The 22,654-nt window shown below is 38.3% G+C and overlaps 2 protein-coding genes across 2 annotated transcripts; one reads left to right on the top strand and one right to left on the bottom strand.

Moving 5' to 3' along the window:
* Positions 1-2,368: 2,368 nt before the first annotated feature.
* On the top strand, positions 2,369-13,492 carry LOC111341591 (uncharacterized). The gene is made up of 5 exons (XM_022948583.2): positions 2,369-2,650; positions 2,720-2,765; positions 5,359-5,595; positions 10,114-10,428; positions 11,154-13,492. The coding sequence occupies exons 1-5, from the start codon at positions 2,516-2,518 to the stop codon at positions 12,779-12,781; spliced, it is 2,361 nt and encodes a 786-aa protein (XP_022804318.2). The 5' UTR covers positions 2,369-2,515; the 3' UTR covers positions 12,782-13,492.
* An 863-nt stretch (positions 13,493-14,355) lies between these two features.
* LOC111341582 (uncharacterized) lies at positions 14,356-22,275 on the bottom strand. The gene is made up of 5 exons (XM_022948575.2): positions 22,160-22,275; positions 22,011-22,070; positions 20,250-20,357; positions 17,370-19,536; positions 14,356-16,545 (listed from the first exon to the last, which is right to left on the bottom strand). The coding sequence occupies exons 1-5, from the start codon at positions 22,175-22,177 to the stop codon at positions 16,331-16,333; spliced, it is 2,568 nt and encodes an 855-aa protein (XP_022804310.1). The 5' UTR covers positions 22,178-22,275; the 3' UTR covers positions 14,356-16,330.
* Positions 22,276-22,654: the final 379 nt, after the last annotated feature.

The raw sequence follows: 22,654 nt of genomic DNA on the forward strand, positions 1-22,654 counted from the left end.
TCTGCAATTTCTGCAGTTTGTCTCGTAGCGTTTTCCCACAGCTACCCCAAACAATGTCACAGTAATCAAAGTGAGGTTTTACTAAAGCTTGGTAGATGAGATGTAAGGTTGATGCTGGGATCAGGTGCCTAATTCGCTTTAGGGCCCCGATACCAGAGGCGATCTTTTTCGTTAGTTTTTCGATGTGACTATGCCAATCGAGTTTATCGTCTATTATTACACCAAGCGATTTTGTAGCTGAAACCTGGCTCACTTGAGTATTGTTCATTCTAATTGTTGGTGAAGCTGTGAGAGTATTCAGTCTCTGCCTCGACCCTATTAGCATGAATTCGGTTTTAGTCATGTTCAACGTGAGTTTGTTCGCTTGTAGCCAGTTGAAGACGTTTTCTAGGTCTTCATTTAGACAAAACTGAACGTTCTCAAGATTGCTTCCCGCATATGTGAGGTGCGTGAGGTGCACTCAATAATGTGCAGCAGACACTACATCATTTTATAGTTTAATATTAAATTTATCATTAGCTCATATTTTTTATGTACATCTTGTATACCTAGCTAGTATCCTATTTTTGTTATACTTTCAGATGTTTTTATATTGTAATATTCAGACATTAGAAAGACATTTTATAGTTTGATATTCAATGTCCATAGCTCTTTTTTTTTTTACATACACTCTGTACACTTACACAAAGTATCTTAATTCTGTTATAATTTTAGATCTAGGGCCACAAGTTGATCAGTTATTTTAACTATTCAGTACCATCCCCTTTAAATAAAGTATATTATTATTATTATTATTATTATTATTATTATCATTATTCTTGTTCTTATTAATTATTTTTATTGTTATTCTTATTATCATGAATTATTATATGGCTGTGTCTCACAAGGACTGGGAACTACCGAATTCACGAATTTGATTGGCTGAAATCAACATTGAAAGCGGTCTAGATTTTCCCATCTAGACCGGCATTTGGACCGGTCTAGAAAAAAAAGGTACAAAGAATATAAAAAAATTGGCAAAGAAGACACAGCCATATAATAAACATCTTATTAAACGAGCTTGGTCTCGGTCTGTATGAGAGAATCTTGACCTCGGTCGCTGGTACAGACCTCACTGCGTTCGGTCTGTACTGGCGACCTCGGTCAAGATTCTCTCATACAGACCTCCCGCTCGATCGGTTAATAAGAACTAAGTATTACTCCGAGAAATATGGGCCACTGGCATGGAGGAAGGGGAGATGTGGGGGAGGAAGAGATGAGTGGGTGTTACAACACCCACTAAATATTGATATTGTAGCTACTTTTAGTAATAATGAACAATAACCATAAGTGTACTTTCAAGTGGAAGAAGCTTTCCTTTAAGAGTGAGTAACGTAAATGCAATGAGGTGTGAATCACGCCTACGCGAGCTCGAACAAATTGCAGAGGAAGTGATTGAAGCGCTTTGGAAGGTTTTCAGTGTTCTGTCGCGGGAAATCATTAATCCTGTTTAAAATTATTTGATCCGGTTGCTGCTCCCTCTCTCTTTCCCTTTTCTGGTTCTGTCCTGGTGTACCGGTTCACAAGGGAATCACCATTGTTCTTTCTTTGTTTAGGAGTTATTGGTTAGCTATTGTGTATTGTTTGGTATTTTGTATTGGCTCTTATGAACCGGTACACGAGGACAGAACCCCTTTTCTTTTTGGTTTTTTTGTTTTAATAATTTCCACTCGGTTGACATTCTTTCGAGGTGAAGTCAGATGGCTCATAACTGTTTCACTTCAAATGCTGGTAAATAGTTCCTTTGTTGGCAGAGACGCTATTAAAGCAGTTTCGAAACTCTTGCTTTGAATCATCGTCAAGTCTCAAAATGAAACGGTAAATTTCGAAATGTCAGCGATCGAGGAAGAATCCGTAAATTTTCGACGTTACTCTAGAAAGTAACGCAACTTTTTCGGTCACGCGAGAAATATGCGAATTCTTAAGGGTCGATAACAGCGAAGGAAACTTCAGCTTCTTTCCCATCTTTTTTTTTTTTTTTTGACAAACTTGAGTTTATCGATATCCCATACTACATGAACCGCATTTTACAAAATTCGTAAGAGGAAACCTCGAACCTTAGTTTCGAGCAAAAATGAAACTCAAAATATCATCAGTAACAGATCGCATTTAAACGTGAATGGAAAATTTTTAAAATGATAATCAAGCTATTAGTAAAGAATCAGGACATTTATTGCTTAATGCGGCTCGAACCGGATGTGTGTTATAAATAAACTCACCGGATGTTCAAGATGTGGTGTGTTTATCAGTATCATAAATTGGAAGTGTAGTGACACATACAAATTACATTCGTTGCTATACAAAAGAATGACAGAGCCACTTAACGTCAGTGAAAAAGAGCTTTTAGCGACGGAAAAGGAAAAACAATGACTGTCTGCGTTGGGTTGTAGATTGGAAATTTTAGATTGGAGTTCTAAAAATATCGTAACATTCAGAAGAGTCCGCCAGAATACGATCTCGAACAATACGCAAAGGAATGTTGCACGATCCCTGCGTGCGCACACCGTACGGATCGTCAACTAACTCAGTATGGTTCTCTGTCCCTTCAGCCACTAAATCCCTCAAAATGGACTTGATTGAGGGTAGAGTTCGGTATCGGAAAGGCAAAAAGGTAAGCTGTAAATCTTGGATTATGCTTTGCATATTTCAGTACTCATTCAAGTTGTTCTGTTCGTTGTAGTGGAAGCTTCGATGGGCAGTTTTGAGACGGGTAAATCCTGCGACTGGTAAGTTGTGCACGTTTGTAACTAAAATAATTTGTACAGTGATTTCCTTCGCAAACACACATTGCCACAATTGGGTTCTACAGTGCAGCTGGTGGCATCACGGGCCTGATTTCTTTGTATGGTAAAACGGCTGTTGTTTGATGGGTTTCGTCTAGAGCGTTGATAAGTAATTCGAGCATCGGAAACATTTTATGTCTCTGCGGTGCGGTTCGTTCAAAAATTCTTCTTAAACGCAGCGGTGAGTTATCGTCGATTAAACAATTTAAGAGCACTTTCGATTGTCTGAGGTTGAGGCGCTGATAATGGAACAGCGACTATGGTCAAGGATTTCCCTTGCTCTATAAAAATCTAATACTAATTTCTACTTCGAATTGTTATGTGACCTTCTTCAGCGTCTATTTGCGAATCTCTCCTCAATGTCCGCGGGCTACAAAAAGAGGTTCCGTGGAATTATCGCTCTAAGTGGGCCAACTAGACTTTTAATGGGAAAGGTAACTGCACACATACTAATTCTAGTGAAACTCTCGTATTATTTTTTATTTTGGAATGTCGTTAAATTGATCGCGTGTGGGTTGTATACATTGCATTGATGGTTTCACTCGCGCTTGAGGGAACATTGAATCTTGCCATCCACTGCCGCATGCCGTTAGCACTTTTTTTTTTTGGTGAATTTTTTTGCCATATCTCGCCCTTTTTATAACTAATCTTTGAGCTTTGAACGCAGTTGCAGGCGCCTGATTTCTTTTTCCGCTTCCAAACATTTGATTTGCGTACCTCGTATCAATTAACCGCCCAACAGTGAGTCGCGTCGAAATCGCTCAGTATTATCTAGTAAATGTCGTTGAAAATTGTGTTCGGCCCCCATTTTTCCCTACCTTTATTTCGTAATTCATTCACTGTAGATCGCTAAAGCTATTATGTCACTTGTCACTAGTTTTAGAATTAATTCAATAGAGTGCTCAGCAGTTTGCTGAAAGACAATCGCAATATTTAGACGAGCTTGGTTTTACAAAAGCACTCTCCATATCCTATGTTGTTCTTTTAATATTGCTGTTAGATTTGCTTTGTTGCGTGATAAAGCGAAATTTGCAGGCCATCTATTCGCGTCAGTAATTACCTGTCGTAGCAATATGCTTCCGCTGTTTAAAATGTACTTGTCCGTCAGTCTCTAGTCTACGTAAATTGCAGTTAATTTTTCAGGAAGAAATTTCTTCTGGTGATAAGAATTTCTATCTAAAATAGCCATGCTTCGTTCTCAATTTTTCGCTTTTCGCTTGTGTTTACTTAAGCCCACTTCGCAATTTAAAATATTGAAACAGAAAATACAGCTGAAACCGCAGAGGTTTTTTTTGTTAAATTTTTTCATGAATTCTGTTTCTCAACGAGGGATATACATGACTTGATTATGCTTTGTTACGTACATACATAAATTTTATTATTCAATTTTTTTTGCATAAGGTAATGACACCACATTAACATATTACCTTCTTCAATATTCTTTATTTCTCTCTCATCACTGTCTCTTGAGAAACTATAATTGATGTTGTTGATAGAAGTCCAAATTGATCGTTGATTATGTGTACATAAGAGAACGCCGTGCCGTTTTTTACTGTGACCTAACCATTAAAACATCAGTTCAGAAATGAAAGGTTTCTTAAATATGGAAGGTCTGTCCAACAAGGGACAGCTGAAATCTTCTGTTTCTTTAGAGACTTTATTGTCATCATCACTCCATATCACTCCTGGATTTAAACCTATGGGTTTAAAAAAAATTCAAACATTGACACATGCTGAATTTATGTCCTTACAAGTAAGGCGGGCAGGGTTGTTGGCCCGAGTGAAAAAAGCTGGTCTGCATTTACCACTTATGGCACAAATTTCTGACCATAACCAACCTAATAAAAAGTGAAAGAAGTCTCTCTTCGTGTGTGTAACACGATTATTGTTTATTCCTGTGAATTTTTCTTTTCTTAATGCTTGTACTCTTATCTTGACCCAGCTGTTTTGTTATTTTTGTTTTACTGGTAAGATGAGCCCTTTTTTTTTTCTCTGAGCTCATTTCATTTTCTTTGTGATGTCTAAGAACTTCATAATGTAAGAGAATTTTTATTAGACAGGTGGTTATTGGCCTTCTAATACAAAATCATGTGGACTTTGGTTGTGTTTGGTGGCCAACATTTTTTTTTGTCAGATGGTTTGTATGTTATAAATGGTATTTTGGCTACAAATGAAAAACTTTTCTTTGTAGTGTTACTGCTGTCTAGGCCATTGCGTGGAAAAAAGTGCAAAAAGTTTTAGGCTTATTGACAGGGATCTGAGGCATACTCACTTGGGTGTTTCAGCCTAGTGAGTTATGAAGACACAGATTGGGAGGGAAAGAAAATCTGGTTTCTTGAAAGAAATTTGACCGCAAGTACTGACTATGAATTGACACATATTTTGACCTATGAACAGGATGAGAACTGGCAAATGTTATATGTCTTCACAATTAACCATGTTTTAAGTCATTTTAGTCATAAAGTCATTGCATTTGTATCATTCTTACTGATGAAGGCTTAAACAGTCTTCTAACAAGTCTTCTCTTCCTTTGTAGATGTTTTGAATCTTGTGCTGTATCCTGATCGTCACCCAGATCAGAACAATGCAGGAGCTCGTCATAAAGCCCTGCTATCCCTCAAGGAGTTTAGTGGATTGCAAGTGCTTAACAAGATTGACAAACACTTCAATGTTATCGTCATCATAACCACAGAGGAGGTGATTCCTCTGAGCTTTGAAACCATAGACCAAAGAGCAGACTGGCTGGCTCTGCTTCAAGGCCACTTTGGAAAAGGTGAGTTAAAAAAAAGTGTAAATTTAATCTAAGGTTGCTTTTCCAACTGGCTATAATCCAAAAGAAAAAGAACTACTTGGTGTTTATGTAACCCCCTGGCAAACCCTTAGATGTACAAGAATGACTGAGTTATTGCATATAAATCCTTCCTTCACTGCCCACCAGTTTGTGGTGTCTGTTGGAGATACTATCTTGTTAAATAACTGAAACTGCGTCAAATAGTCTGCCCCTAGAACATTCTAAATGACGATAATTTGCATGTTTTTTTGTAAACTATTTCTAGTACTGTTCTCAAGTAAAGATGATAGGATTTAACTTGATGTCTGTAACAATTCTTGAGTTGCTAATCCAAGAATACATAAAATTGCCTGTTGATGACAAGTATTTTGACCTGACACATGCTTATGTAGATACTGTTCTGTAAGAGGATCACAGCAGTTCTAATGGTCATAATGAAGAATTCAGCTGAAAATTATTTTGCTGAAGAATATTACAGCTTTGATTTGTGATTTATATCCAATTTGAATGGAACACAACAGTACTCAAAAGAGAGAGATAAAATAGTTGAATAACAATGTGATATTTCTTGTTGAGAGAAATTTGACGCTTTTACGTTGTAATCAATGAAACAGCCACAGACTAAGGATCAGTGGAAAAATATAAGACAACAATACTACTTAAAAATTAAATATGAAAATACAAAAAGTTGGAGAACAGGCCATTGCCAGTTTTACTGTTTGAGAATTATGAGAACATTGAATCTCGCATTGGAATATGATTAGATCTTAGCTTGCAAAAATCATGAGGTGAACATTAGATTGATTTCTGCTTTGGATCAGGGTTAAATTTAGTTCAACTCACTATGATCACATACTTTAGTATCATGTGAAGAAAGACAATTCCAAAGAATGTACTCAGATTAACCTTAAACTAAGCTTTTTAACATTATTTGAACATTAATTGATCCTTAAATATCACACAGGTTATTTGATACGAGAGGTAAAGTAAGCTAATATGAAATTATGTGAGGTACACATAGACATTGTCAGAACCTGGATGCGTTGATACGGCTTGTAATGCAAGGTAATAAATCTCTAGCTAAAAAAAAAAAATTGGATCTTTGCAGGTAAACTGCAATTTTGGTAATTGCAGGAAGGAAGCCTGAAAACCTCCAGGCTTTGATCAGATTCAAACTTGTGTCTTCCGGATACACAATACTACAAATAAGCAACAAAATCACTTGTTAGGAGTAAAGTCAAATGAAAAATTGATTTAATTACAAGTTGTAGCAAACATAGTTGACTGATATTAAGCTTACCATTTAGGCTCCTCTCCTCATAAACCAAGACATCAAAATTGTTTGGAAGTACGCAGGTGTACTTTTAGCTTTCTTTGATACATAATTTCTGCATTTTGCCTTTAACTTGTATATATGTAAGCAGTTGAATAATATGTTAAATTAGTGGCTGGATACACCATATTTATTTGACCCTTTATGACTGAAAAATCAGCCCAAAAAATCACCCTTGACTTATACACAGATCATAGACAAAGACCTGACCCAAGCAATCCAAGAAATGAGCATGATAACAATTGCCTAAAGTCCATTAGGAAAACCAAGTTCACAAAACCAGTTCTAATTGTGTTCGAGTTTCGTCAGTTTTCAGCCCGTTATTCATCAACGAAAAAGTTTGAAATAATAAATTTTATGTGGCTTAAACAGAAACCTAGTGGGGCTGATTTCTATTGTATCTTCTGATCTGTAGAGCAGACATTTTTCCTTACAGCTTTGCTGCTGTTTTCGGTGCTAGAATTCTCATTTTCATCAAATGATTACAGTACAGCTGTAGCTTAGTGACCCTGGCAAATGCTGTTTTCTCTCGCAGTTTTGTCTGTTACGCACGTGGACCAATTATGTTATTGTGTAGTTTCCAAGATGGTGGTGTTTTCATCAGGTGATCCTTCGAAGCTCTTTGGTGTTCCTTTGGTCTACTAAATCTCCTTTCAAAAGGTTATTTAAATGCATGAAGATTTCATTTTCAAAGCGATTTACAAAATATGGTAAATAACTTCTCCAGTAAATCAAAGTGTTCTTATATGCTTAAATCATGAATTGTGGTGATGTAAACAAGTGCTAATAAACTTCACAGCATATGGTTACGTTTTGCTCTGCAGTTTTTTTTTTATCTCACTGTGTTTTCATTACATTCTCAGAAATAAGATATCAGCCATTTGGGAAATTTCTATCGATCTGAATTTTTCTTTACTAGAAATTATGAAAAATCCAATTTTTTACCTCGAAAAGGGGGGTCGACTTATACATGGATAAATACAGTAAATAATAGGTCTATATTTATGGAGGGAGAACATATTTTAGCCTGATTGTGTTTTAACACTGTTTGTGTTACGTGGCTTTTATTTTTAAAATGTTTAACCCTTATACTCCTTGATGTGATTAACATATAACTTCTCCCTATTACATCCATACACTATCCAGCAAACAGGTATTGAGAATACTCAAACCTATCAGGTAGAAGTTGATATATTGATCTAACACCAAATTTTTGTAACTTATTTACAAGAAAATGTGTAGTAGCCAGAAAGGACAATTAATGATCGGATCAAGGGAGTTATAGGGTTGGGGTTAAGTTGCTGCTGTAAATTTTTTTTTTTTAACACTCAATTGAGTCTGCTTTATAACATTGAATTCTCTTACAAAATAAAAGAGGAGGTGTTCATGGAAACTAAATGATAGATCTTTTGACCTTCCTTTATGTGCAAAATTTTATTTACATCCCTAAGTGAGCTGGTGACCCTTAGAAAACAAGGTAGTGTTTGATGCTGAATTGATCAGATTTCTTTCACCTGTTAACCCTTAAGAGGAGGGCTGCAGTCTAGCAGCACTCGGTGGCCCCTGGCGCCTTACTTTTGCTCTTGGGGGACTCGAGAATCTTAGTTGGTAGGTAAGTAGGTAGACTTTATTTAGCCAGGGATGGCCCATTCAGCAATGAGGCTGATATCCAGAGGGGCCCTGGGGTAAAAAATTACAATAGTTAAGAATACAAGACATCTTGAATGCTGAAAATACAGGATAAAATTTAAAAATACAAAAAATATTTATAAGTAAAGGTAGAAACAAACGTGCAACAGTTTACAAGAATATAGTGTCTATAAAATTTTAAAATTTGTAGGTATTAAATAAAACTTTGAAGGAAGAAAGTGACTCGGCATTTTGAATACAACGAGGTAAAAGGTTAAAAAGAGCTGAGCCCGAATACCTTGAGAAACTCATGTTCCCACCAATAACGTAGCTCCATTTGCTGCCTTCGAATACCTTAAAGTTTGTTTTGCAAGGCTTAGTTTCGGTTTGGGCAGGTGCAAATCTGTTCTCCTGCGAGTATTATAGCTATTTACATTACAATTTCTAGTGAAATAGTCACTCAAATATTCAGGTACTAGACTAAAAAGCATATGCTAGGCACCCTAGATTTCACAGTTTCCGAGAACTGGGCTCCCTTCACTTTTTCTCTGAGCATAGCCTTGAAGGGTGATTAACATATAGTTTCTCCTAACATTATCATCCCTTAGTCAAACAAGAAGGTTAGGAGAATAAATGAAATGATCACCTACCAAAGAAGCTCTTGACTGTTAAACAAATTCTCCTTGTGGACACCTTAGGAAATCTATAGAGAACAGTATGGAGAATATGCACACTGATGTTAGCTGTAAAGGGTTAAGGCATTCCACCCCTGTGGACTCGGTATAAATTGTCTTTTTAGTCTGCCTTTTAGCTGTGATAAGTGGGAGGTTAATCAAACAGTTTTGCCCACTTTGTATTTTTCTTTCTTGTTATATCTTTGCTTGTTGAAAATGTATTATTATTTATTATTATTAAACTTTATTATACACAGAATTTAATAAGTTGTCACTTATTTACATTGAAGCTGTGTACCCCACCCATCCCACCCCAGGGGAGGAGATCCATCACACAGAAATCTCGTGCGTGGGAAATTAACGTCTCCTACCCCTAACCCTGCAGGAGACGGGACCTCCATTTATTCACCCCTATCCGAGAAGACTAGAATATCTAACCATCTCTTGATGTTATAGAAAGGTAGCATATTCTTCTCAATTATTTTAAGACCTTGAGTGTTGGTCGGGCCGGGGCTCGAACGCTCGACCTCCCGCACAACAGTCCAGCGCTAACCACTGCGCTAACCGAGAGGCGGAAATGGAAAGGAGAATTTTTTTTGGCTACAAATGACATACTTTTCTTTGTGGTGTTACTGCAGTCCAGGCCCATTGCATGGAAAAAATTGTGGAAAATTTTAGGCTTATTGACCGGGCTTGCAGACATAAACACGTGGGTGTTTTTTGTCACTAGTGGAAATAAAAGTTCTAACAAAAATGCAAATTATTAGAACTGGTTTCTTATACTGATAGCAGTTTGAGCAATATTTAGATGCCTTTGTCTGAAGTTAGAAGTTAATTGTACCACTTGTGTTGTGTCTTTCTCAGAAAAATCCTTTGAAGGTATCGTGCCACACAAGCAGAAGATCAAAGCTGGAGAAGCTCACCTGCGTTTCTACGCCACTTTCTTCTCACTCACTAAGAAGGACAGCTATCGTCTAATCGGTCACTGGAAGTTTACAGCGCTACCCAAATATGGTGCTGTAGAAGCTGGATTTGCCTTTCAGGCCAGCCAGGAGTCTCAATCAGGGGATAAACTTATGACTTACTTCTTTGCTACTCGAGCTGGAAAAGAGATACACGCGTTATTTGACAGTGTGTGCAGAGCGGGAGAGGTGGTTCCTGGTCAAGAATGTCTATCAGGTAATATGACAAGCTGAATTATACACCCATTTTGACCGATTCTGTCCAAAGGAAAAAGTCAAGCATCGTTTTGTTTTTGTTACCTCTATTTCAAGACGAGGCTCTTTTCTAAGAGCAGCGCATACTTCTCTAAGAGCAGCGCATGCTTTTTCGCTCCGACGAAGGGCTAACGCTCGAAACGTCAGCTTTTGTAATCGTTACGGTGACCAATTTGCCATTTCAACTTTGTTGATATATCCAAATTATTACACGACTCGGGCAGTCAGAGGGCCAATAACTAAAATCAACCAATCAAAATGCTCTATTGCCGTTCAATATTCTCTCAGTATTGGACCGGGCACTGTCCCGAATGGTCCCGAATGATACCGCACTTGTGTCCCTTTGAACTTCAGTCGTATAATAAATCTCTCATTAACCAAGCTTGCTCGGGACCGTGCTGGAAGAATATCGGCCCTCGGTCTTTTTTGTACGGACCTCGCTGCGCTCGGTCCGTACTGTCAAGACCTTGGGCCGATATTCTCCCAGTACGGCCCTCGCGCTTGGTTAATAAGATATATTTATTTCGTTATTCCCACCGACGCAGCCCCAAACAGTTTCTTTCTAAACTATTAGCCTTTATTCATTTGTATATTTACCAAGGTTGTTTGGGATATTTTTTGAAATTCGAGAGAATTAAAGAAGGATATTTGATGGTTAAGAAATTATTTGTTGATTTGCCTTTTCAGAGTCAGGTCAGCCTGGCACTAGTGAGGAAGACGGCAGCCGACCAGGGTTCCTTAGGCGCGCCTGGCTCCGAATGAGTGGCAAACGGTCGCCCAAAAAAGGAAAAGCACCCAGGCCAAGGAGTATGAGCATGCCGTCCTCAAGCCAGGGGAAGAAGAACAAAGCTGTAGGTACCGAGCAGAAATCTCCAATAGAGGCAGAAAAACCTTTGGTTCGGAGAAATGAGTCGGTACCCTCAGATATAGGAGGTGGTCGAGATCACACTGACAGTTTTAATGAAGTATTTTTGAATAACGAAAAAACCTCTGTAGTCTCCCCCAAAATCCCACCCCCGGGCTACCAGAATATACCCGGGGTGACACCCGAGGGATATCAGGTAATGGAACCGGCGGATGACGAGGCCTTCAAAGGTAGGAAGAGCAGTGGGGTATCTGCCACCTCGCGAAAGAAATCACAGGGGAAACGTCAGAGTGGACCAGAAAACGGTAAAGTTGACGAGGTGGAAGGATATGTTGAGGTAGATGGAAGAGATGAAGAACTACTTGAAAAAATAAGGACAAACTCATATGCAAAAGAAAAACGCGGAGATTCCGTCGAGAGAACCTCCCGCGGGTCAGACGGTGGGAGAACGAAGTCCTCCGCTTCAGAGAAACGGCAAAGCGATAAAGTGGCAAATAGTGTAATAAAAGAAGAGGAGGGAGAAGAAGAAGTGAGAAAAAAATCCGAAATTGAAAATCAACGGGCGTCGAAAGGATTAGCGCAGTGTCAAATTATTGTTACTCCAAGTAATGAGACCGACGAAGAAAAACTTAAAAATGGAAGCGAAGAGACGGCGAATATCGACGACGTGTTTCTTCCAGAGGGAATCAAAACTGTACGTGTTACAAGCGATAATGCTGATAAAAATCCTGATTACGTGAATGGTGATATTACGCTGAACGGTGCAAGTGTAAAAGCGGTCGAAAAACATGTGAATGGAACGTCTGGAAGTGTGTCTACGCGTCGTGGTATGAAAACCCCGCCAAGCCTTTCCCTTCAGCCAACGTCAACAGCCGGCAGCGCAGAGCACCTTTATGTGAATTCACCAAAAATCGTCGATTATGTTAACGTCAAAGGTGCCCGAACAAGCCCTGGCGGGAGATCCCGCGTAAAAACCGGCGTAGCAAAGACTGGTACGAGCAGTAAATCAAGACTAAACCCGTACGCTATATATGATGGGAACGATGATTCGATTTACCATAGTGTGGAATCGTTAATGCCTTCACATCCAGGCTATCAAAATGTCATGAACAGCGATCCCTCGCGAAGTCACAGCTTTGAAAACATCGCTGGTCATTCGTACGCGAACGTGATGGGCGGGCATCCGTCCTATCAAAACATTGGGCACAGGGACCGAATGTACGTTAATGTCATGTCACAGCAGAATCAGGGCAATTTAAACTATATAAAGCTTGAAGGTGTAGATTCGTCTCACGGGTCCAGTCCGTTTGCAAGCACTTCGCCAAAATCGGCAAAGCCATCGAGCGATTACACTTGGATCGACGAGCGAAAAACCAAACTTTTGGCGGATACAGCGAAATTGCACTCTGAAAGAAGGCAGGAGAATCTACCGCGAGTCATGAAGAAATAATTTTGTAAATAGTTCTCGAGCATTAGAGGTTCTAGCCCCCTCCTGGCTTCGAAGGGAAGCGGGAAAACGCGCGCGAAAATGGTCACGCAATTCACACCAAAGTGTAAGGCGAGAAAACGCACGAAAATTGTCACGTAATACCTAGTCTGGGCCTCTCTGGCCCCTAACCAGGAGTTGCGACTGACCAGATGTTATCACCTCCCAAGGTTTGGGGGGGGGGGGGGGGTGACCATGTGATTGACTTACTCATAATAATGAGGACCATGCTTTGGTAGGTACTCAGGAGGCTTGAGATTATTTTTGTGTAAAAGTGACAAAACATTGAATTCTCTAAACTAACCTTAATCAAGGAACTATGTAGTAAAGAATTAGAGAGGTGACCCTCTTGGTTTTTACCAGGAAATTACTATCAATGGATTTCTGTACCCAACAGTTGTAAAAGTTCTTGTTTTTTCAGAATTGGAGTCAATCGTGACAGAACTCGGGGGTTTCCCAGGTATTGTTGTACTTTATTATGGCCTAATTACGAGTTTTTTTATATGTTTGTCAGATTCTCATTCAGTCCCAGAGCTCCAATGAAGAATAATTGTAACTTTGCATGCATTCAGCTACTGGGCTATACTGAATACAGTTAGGAACATTCTTTTGTAGCAAAAAAAAAAAAAAAAAAAGAAATACGAACGAACAGTTTTATTAAAAAATGTTGCAGATTTTGCAGTGTGTTTGTAACTACAATTCAGTATGTGGCATAAGATCACAAAACAATGACCTTCAGCATGACTGCCTAAATGTCTTAATATGGTATAGTCTTCTGGCCAATAGCTTCCTCCATCATCTGTCATTTCAGGCCTAAAAGGACACACAGGTTGGGAATCAGGGCCGGTGTAAGGTTACTGTTGACCCTTGTACCACTAAAGGTGACCAGTATCTATTTTCTTACAATATCATCCACAGTCAGGCAGATGAAAGAAATGATCACCAACGATAGAACCTCCTGATTGTTCAATCAATTCTCCTTGTCAGTGCCTTAGGAAATGTAGAGATGACAGTATGGAAAATGTTAATACTTTTGTTAGGATGTGAAGGTTTAAAAATGGGTGCCTGCTGGAAAAATTGTCCTATGCACGGTACTTTAAAAGAAACCTTGAAAACCTCTAAATCACTGTAAAGCTCATAAATTATAGCTTCCAAAAATTTTAGTTTTTGTTTTGGCAGGTACTGGTAAGCTTTTAAGCTCAAAACTGAAGATGTTTGCCAAACAGAATGACTAGCCTCTGCATTACCTTAGCCATACAGACAAACTGAACTGGACCATTCAGTAGATAACAGGCTAACAAATTGTTTCCTATGACAATGTTTTGTAGAAGAAACAGTTTACAAAAGAGCATTCCATAACTCAGACCATTGAAAGCTGGGGTTACTTTCTACCCTTTTGCGTGTGAGCTCTAACCAGAGTGAATTACATCAGCATGTTGAAGCTAAATGTTACACCAACTGTTTCTAAATACAAGCAACATTCATGTGATGTTTAAGGAAAAAGTTGTGGTTCTAAACAACATCAACTTGAAAAAAAATACCTCTGAAAATACATATTTATTGAACCAAAATATAGTAACTACAACTAAACTACACAGTGCATGCAATTTGTTTCTATTTTGCTCCCAAGTTTGTTCTGTTATTTTTTTTTCACATCCAACCAAACGAGTTGTGAAGTTACATGTATGCTCCATTTTATCCACAACATAAAATATTCATATTACACACTATGAAAGATTTGACATGACCATAAAACTCTACCATTGGACGGTAAACTTGTACATCTTAAAAGTAGTCAAACAGGGAGAAACATTTAAACGTGGCAAGTACATGTTCTCATGTAACATAGGAATGGCTATGCAAGGAAAGTTCAGCCCATCGACATAGCTCTCAAGCAGGCTTTGTCAGTGCAGTGAGTCGATTGTTTCTTAGCTTGCAAGAGTCCCAAACCTTACGTAAAGCGACCTGGCAAGAGGTCAGAGATTAAAAGTGCCAGAACCCCCAGAGGGCAGGCTATAACCAACACAGGCAAATCTAACCAAACCTCTAAGCAAATTATGCAATTTAGTGACAAGTATGTCATTGAACACAGCATACAGGGGTTTAAGTAGCCACAAAAGTGTCGGTTCAAATGTGGGGCAAAAAAAGATGCCTGTATAAATGCTGATGTTTCCTTCCAGTAACAAATGAAAATACAATTTCCCTATCTATGAATTGGGTAAGCTGAATTTCAGCATAGTGCACTTTGACCCTTGAATTCCCATGGGTGACCAAGACAGACTATTGCTGTGTACAGTATTTGTACCCTTTTTCAGAAACTAATTTCAAAGAAGTCTCCAGGACTCGGATTGATTTTTTCCAAGACTCCAAATTTCACTTAAACCCTTTTATTCCCTAGATTTAAAACTCAATCTCCTCACCAACTACACACATTTCTTATATTGTAAATTCTTAAAACTTGATTACTTGAGTTAGGCAGATTTCTGGAAATCTCCAGGACCTGTAGTCTTTTTCCACGACTTTCCATTACTGGAACATATCAAAATAAAATTCCAGGACTTTCCAGGTTTTTCAGGGCTCGTATGAACCCTGCTTACAATATCAAGCAGACAGGTGATAAGAATAAAGAAAACTACCAATTAGGGGATAATTGGTTGATCAAACACCACATCCTCTGCACTAACATCATAAGAATTGTATGGCTGACAGTAAGAAGAATTACCAATGTGATCTTGGAAGTGAAAGGCGGTAATCATTTTTATTACATGACTCAGGCAGTCAGAGGGCCAATAACTAAAATAGACCAATCAAAATGCTCTATTGCCGGTCAATATTCTCTCAGTATTGGACTGGCCACTGTGCAGGATGGTCCCGAATGATACCGCAATTGTGTCCCTTTGAACTTCAGTCGTATAATAAATCTCTTATTAACCAAGCTTGCTCGGGACTGTACTGGAAGAATATCGGCCCTCGCTCTTTTTTGTATGGACCTCGCTGCGCTGCGTCCGTACTGTCAAGACCGTGGGCCGATATTCTCCCAGTATGGCCCTTGTGCTTGGTTAATAGGATATATTTACATACTCACTGTCAATACATATTCAGTCATGCTTTATGAGGGTGAGTAAAAAGAAACTCTTGTCATTTTGACAGAAACAAGTGTTAGCCTCATTAGAAGGACAAAATATTATTTTATAAAAGTTGAGTTGCAATATTTTTGCCCATGAACACCTACAAAATGTACAGCCAAAACCTACAGCTACATGAAAAACCTCTACACTATTTTGTAAAAAATGCTGGGAAATCTAAATAAGCATTTATCAGCCACTAATCAGTAAACCTAGGTTCTGCTAACAAAAATAATCATAATTGCTGTAAGTTCTTGGGAAATAACAATTTCAGAGCATTAAAACTGTTTCTTTTGCTAAGAAAGGCAATTTTACTACCCAATCAAAATTTGACTTGGGAATGGAGAAAACAATAATTGTCCAAAAACATAAAAGAAATTTTTCATTGTCATGAACTAAATTTCTTTTTCTCTGCTTGGACTTCTTTAGCTCTCTTCAGAATTACTTCATTTCTCTGTTTAATCTGTTGAATACGGGCATCCAGTTCTCTTTCCCTTGCAAATTTTTTTGTCTCCCTTTTTGGGGATTCCTTTTGGTTAAGCTCCTCAACCTGGGTGGCTTTCTTCTCAGCTACTTTCTTTTCTGAAAGTCGAGACCTCAGGTCTGTAAGAACAAACAAAAAATTGTTGACCCAGAAACGAACACAGGGAACATTTTGTATGGATGATGATGATGATTAAGAAATTTGTGGATTCTCCTTCCATGCTTTCCTACATTTCCTTGTGGAACACAAGGAGAATTTGACAATGCATCAAATGTCCCTTAAAAAAATTTTGAAATACCTCTGTTACAATTTACATTGACAAGTACCATGCAACGGGTCCAAACAACTAAGAATTTTTGACACATTTTATTCCCTGGAATAAGTTCACAAACACTTGTGTAAAATTTCAGGCTAAAAAGAAGGGCACTTATTGGAAAAAAGGGTGCTTAAAAGAGGGGGGTGCTTCCAAAGTAAGACCAATGATAGGAAAAAATTAAGAGGACAGATAATGCACAAAAAGGAACTCTGTGAGCACATGGAGATTACACCAACTAGAGGTGACTTTAACAGAAAAGTTGCGGTCGCCTTGTACTGATTCCATTGTAGTTAAGGCTGAAAAAGGGATAAATCAAGTGGCAACAGACACAGGTTATCCTTGTTTACCTAGTATTTAAGGAGAAGGAAGGCAGGGAAGAGGGTGGTTATTCAAGAGGTTGTGTTTGTTTGTTTGACACTGAAGCCTTACGAGTGGGCACTTTTAAGGGGAGGGCACTTTTAAGGGGAGGGCATTTTTAAGGGGAGGGTACTTTTAAGAGGAGGAGACTTAATAGAGTGCAGGTGCTCATTTCAGGATATAAGGTTCTTGGAATGCTCAGTTGCAGAGACCTTCCTTAGGCGTGTCTTAACACCAAAGAGTACCTACTTGCTCAGGCAGCCTACTTACCTTTGGGTTTTACAATTATTACACCATCCACATCCCTTTGAATTGTAGACTTTGAAATACTTTTGCTTCCACTGGCACTTTGTTTAACTGTTGAAGTAGCTCCTCTTACTTTGACAATTTTTTCCTTGTCACCTTTATCCTGATTTCTCATCTCTTTTCTTGGTGACATTGATGAGTGTGTTGCACTAACTTTCCCTTTACTTTTATCTCTCCTGTCCTGATGTTTTTTAACCTCACTTTTCACACTGTCTCTTTTGTCTGATTTTTCTACATTTGACTCAACTGGTCTCATTGTTCTTCTGCTCCTTGCTTGCGAGTCTGACCTGGAGCGAGAACGGTAATGCCTATTATTTTTGCTGTCTCTAGAAATTCTTTCATGTTTTCTGTCTCTGCTACGACTTCTCTGGCGATGGCTATAATTTTGCCTTCTATGTTTTCTATCTGCTGACGGTGAACGTAACCTTCTATGATTAGGTCTCTCCCTCGATCTGTTTGGTAAGCGCTGATCTCGCAGTCTGTCATGAGAATGCGAGTGACTGTAGTATGAACACGATGAAGTACGAGATCTTTCTGGTGAATGGGAACGTTTTTTTCTGTCACTTTCTTTGGAGTCACTCCTCCTTTTCCTACGACACTCACTCTTGGGTATTTTGTTCAATCCTACTTTAGATTTAACTGCAGAAGGACTCTCCTCCTCTTCTTCAAAATCACTGTCTTCATCCTCAATGCTAAGCTGATCAAAGTCCATTTTCTCCTCATTTTTAGCCTCTGATTTCAACTCTATGTCAAGTGACTTGGTTTCATTATCAATATATGCCTTTGCCTTGCTTTCATGACTGGTAGCTTTCTCATTACAAGCTTTGGCCTTGTTTTCAAGACTGATAGCTTTCCTACTACAAGCTTTTGCATTGTTTTCATGACTGATTGCTTTCTCACTATAAGGTTTGGCCTTGTTTTCAAGACTGATAGCTTTCTCACTACAAGCTTTAGCTTTGTTTTCCAGACCAACAGCTTTGACTGACACAATTTCGCTGCACTTTTGTATCACTTGTTTGTTGTTTAGGTTCTCTTTGTCCTTCCCCTGCGACTGTTCCTTTGATGGTAAATCTTTCTTGTTTTGAAAGTTTGATGAGGTTGCAATTCCTGATTTCTCTCCAGTAAAAGGTTTGGAATTGCTTTTCTTTCCTTCTTGTAGACTCTTGACAGTTAAAATTGTATTTTTTTCACTTTTTGATATCACATCTTTCATTTTTATTTGATTTGCAGGTGATACCTCAGTTTTTTTGTTTTCAGAAGGGGTACTCACCGTAACAGATGCCACCACAGGATTTTCCCTTTTGCTAACTTCATCCTTTTTTATTTGACTTCCGTTTGAGTGATTTTTTTCCAGCACTTTTGTTTTATTCACAACGTGGTTGTCCTTCTCATTCTCACTGTCTGACCAACTAACAATGATGCGTTGTGAAGATGACAAACTACTCTCGTTTACACTTTCTCCAGCACTTCCATCAACTTGGTTCAACTTGCTGTTAGTATCGTCCTCACCATCCACAATTTCCAGATTGACATCAGAGCTCAGCACAAGTGATTCATTGGCAATGGTAATACTAATGTCATTTGAGATGCTGATTTCATTGTCAGAGTTTGCCAATTCATCTTCCGACTGTTCTGAATTATTTTCCAAATTATCCTCCGAGTCTCTGTTAAATTCTTCCACATCTTCACCATCATTTGAGACATTATCAAACTCATCATCTTCATCAGTGAGAATATCATTGTCATCAACATCTTTCTGATCCACAAAAGTGTCATTTTCAACTGCAAACTCTTCAGTTAAAACAAGATCACTTTTAGCATTATCATCTTCACTTAGACCATCATCTGAATCCTCTTCAATATCCATTTCCTGATCACTTTTGGGGGAATTGCTTTGAAAATCATCATCACTACCTGAATTATCAACATCCAAGTCACTCTCATTACCAACTGACTCATGGTATGACTTCTCGCTAAGGTCAATTTCTTCATAATCTGTACTTGATGAGGAGAAGCTGTCCTGTCTTTCAAGGGCAACTATCTGCAAATCACATTTTTCTTCTCGTCCTAGACTTACACGCCGTCTATCTCCCACATCTGCCGAAGCTGATTGCCGTTTCCCATAAGAATTCTGCAAATACAACATTTATTTTTTAGTGGCAGTTCAGAGCATTGGTTGCTACAACAACTGGGATGTAATATCAAATTGAATGTTTACTACACATGTATGTGCTTCATAGTATGCAGTTAGTAAGACAAGTGACACTGATGTATCTCTACAGATTGATATGACAGTGCTGTTACCTTGCAGAATGACTCTACCAGGATATAAATGATAACCGACAAATAATTTGTTTCATTCTCTCTCTCAGTTAGTATGCATGCTATGAATGGTCAATTTAGCAGGCTGTATTTTGCTGTATGAGCTACTAAATTCAAAAGTTTACCCCTTTATTTGAACCCAGATATATACTTTAAGATCTTATTAACCTTGTTTTTCAGTACGTATCCAGGGCTTGACACTAACTTTTCAACTTACGAGCCAAGTGGCTAGTGACATCTTAGATGTTAAGACAATTTCAGTTTGTTTACTAGCCAAACTGGCAAGTGGAAATTGAAAACCACTAGCCAAAACTGAATTTCTACTGGGCTTCAGGCCCTACTTATCGTAAGTTACAGAACCACATGTTTTTTTCTGCTCAGTCCATAACTTAACTCGCTCAAAAAGAAGTATTTACATGGAAAGCAATAGAGGGGCGAGTTTCTTCTTGATGTGACAAGTAAAACAGATCAACAAAAGGCATGCTAATGAGGTGACACATGATAAGCAGTTATTTTTCTTGCCTTTGTGCCCAAGCTCTTTAAGGCAGCAAGCCGCAATGTTTCCAAATCATCAAAGTCCTCAGCTTCATCATCATCATCATCTATACTTTTAACAATTCTTCTGTTGTGCTAAAGGAAAAAAAAGACATCCAAGTAAGAAGAGATGTTCTGTGTTTCCCTTACATTGCAACTTTCAGCCACATGAACTAAATTACAAAGCTCCAAGAGTTTTAATCTTTCACCGCACTGACAACAATATGCATATTCTCCATACTGCTCTCTATACATTTCTGACAATGCTGACAAGGAGAATTTGATTTACAGTCAAAAGCCTCTTTAGTTGGTGATCATTTCCTTTATTCTCATTACTTTATGTGTTTGATTCAGGGTCGATAATGTAAAGAGAAATTAAATGTTAGTCACTCTTGGGGGTCATAGGGTTAGCAAGGACTTAATTAAATAATGAAAAAAATTAAAATCACCTGACTAAGGTATTTGACACCCTCAGGAGACAGCTATGGCGAGTCTCGACTTAACCCAATGGTTAGGGTTGGGGTTGCAGAAATCCATTGACCTTTTTCCAGTATTTTGATGTTAGGGTTACAGTTTAAGTTAGGGTTTGAGCAACCACAAGTCAAGTGACAAGCATTCTCATTGCTCTCCAGCACCCTGGGGTAAGTAGCCAGATGGCACTGGTCTTGCTGAGCCCAAAAAATTTTGCACTAACCTGATAATTTAAAAACTGTAACTTGCAGTTTGTGTTCTAATCCCAAATTGAGCCCTGCAAGGCTTTTGACAACTACCTTCCCCTTCTAAATCCCTATTCTTTACTAAGAATTACACAAAACTTTCTAGTTTTACTAATATCATAACTAGTTAACAGTTTGCATAGTTAGAGACATGAAAATAGCAATATAGTGACAAAAGGAAGATTTTATTAATTAATTCCTTAATAATGGTAATTGAACTGAGTGGAGTGCAATTTGCGCTGAAATCATATGCGTGATTTGAAATCACAAGTATGATTTCAGACCAAAATTGCACAACACAAGGTTCAATTACCACTTTATTAGATCCATTTTGAAATCGCCCAAATACAGGACTTGGTCAATTCAAATATTTTACTGATGCAGTACTGAGCTGGTTTTAATTTTAAATAAAAAGCGGAACCGCAAAACGCTTTTACAGCTTATTTTGTATGCAAAACAGAAAGACTTTGACGTCATGTGTCAAAAACTCAGTCAAGTGTAAAATGATGCGATTTAGAGCAAAAAATGGCACGATTTGGGAATAAATCGCACCAATTAGAGCCAATCAGATTACAGGGACCACCAGTGATTTCAAAATGGATGTAATAAATGGGAAAAAAACACTCTTTTTGAAAACATGGCTCTGAGTTGTGGTTACTTTTAAAATATAACTGAGCTCCTGTCAGCAGCTCCACTCAGGCTTAGTTCAGACTGATAGCACAAGAATTGATTTAAATCTCTAATGACTACGAAGAGGGCCATTTAAACATTGTTTAAAACAAAGCAAACGTAACACACACTGCAGCGCATGATACTCCCAAATCCCCCGGTCAATTTTCTTTCTTCCGTTCGTGTTTTACGATTTTACAGTTCCTCATCACAACATACATAGGTACAAGCAAGTGGCCTAGTTTAAAATTAGAACAATAACTCTGTTTAAGAGTTGTACGAAATCTGTGGCACGAAGGATTCTAGATGCCGCGAAACAACAAGTCCAAACGAAATTTGCCCCGCAACGCTCGGGAGACTTTACCTCAAATTCTTTTGAGACCGCAACCCTGTAACGATCTCGCCTGAAAACGTCGTAATCATTCTACAAGTAAAAGAAAATGTGAGGGTTAATAAAGATAAATGTGAATCACACAATGTCACTGAGGACGACTGATGTTTTCTGCGAAATACCTGCTCCAAAGCGTCCATCTTGAATCTTTCGACCTCAGACAGCCTCTGCGCAATTCTCTGCGCATTACTTGGCGAGAGTAACCGCTGAAAGGTAGCTGATGTTACGTCACGAAATACAAGAATACAAAACATTCCTTTAGTTTTTTTTTTTTTTTCGTAACTTTCACTTGTTGACTAGACTTCTGTATGGTGTCCGAGAACTGCCATTAAAAATATTCAAATTTATAGGAATTATTTTTGTTATTATTTTTTTGAAATTTCGATTTATTTCTCATTTTTCTCTTTACAATAAAAGCAAGTGAAAGTAAAATGTAAAATAGAAATAAAATGAAACCAAAGATAAATGAAATCAAATCAAAACTAAACACTGCTCGGCCGAGGGCTGTCACTAGTTTTTTTTTTTTTTTTTTTTTCGTGGTCGGAAAAAAAATTTGTTCGTGGCCGAACGCTGCCACATGGCCGAGGGCTGCCAAACAAACCCAGAATGCACTACCA

The sequence above is a fragment of the Stylophora pistillata genome, chromosome 9, assembly GCF_964205215.1.
Source record: "Stylophora pistillata chromosome 9, jaStyPist1.2, whole genome shotgun sequence".
Taxonomy (NCBI): Eukaryota; Metazoa; Cnidaria; class Anthozoa; order Scleractinia; family Pocilloporidae; genus Stylophora; species Stylophora pistillata.

Excerpts from the sequence above, each read along its gene's own strand:
- LOC111341591 (XM_022948583.2), top strand. The coding sequence starts at position 2,516 with ATGTTGCACGATCCCTGCGTGCGCACACCGTACGGATCGTCAACTAAC. Across the intron at positions 2,766-5,358 it reads ACGGGTAAATCCTGCGACTG|ATGTTTTGAATCTTGTGCTG; the intron begins GTAAGTTGTGCA and ends CTTCCTTTGTAG. Across the intron at positions 5,596-10,113 it reads TCAAGGCCACTTTGGAAAAG|AAAAATCCTTTGAAGGTATC; the intron begins GTGAGTTAAAAA and ends TGTCTTTCTCAG.
- LOC111341582 (XM_022948575.2), bottom strand. Across the intron at positions 20,358-22,010 it reads CGGTCTCAAAAGAATTTGAG|CACAACAGAAGAATTGTTAA; the intron begins GTAAAGTCTCCC and ends TTTTTCCTTTAG. Across the intron at positions 19,537-20,249 it reads TAAAGAGCTTGGGCACAAAG|AATTCTTATGGGAAACGGCA; the intron begins GCAAGAAAAATA and ends TTGTATTTGCAG.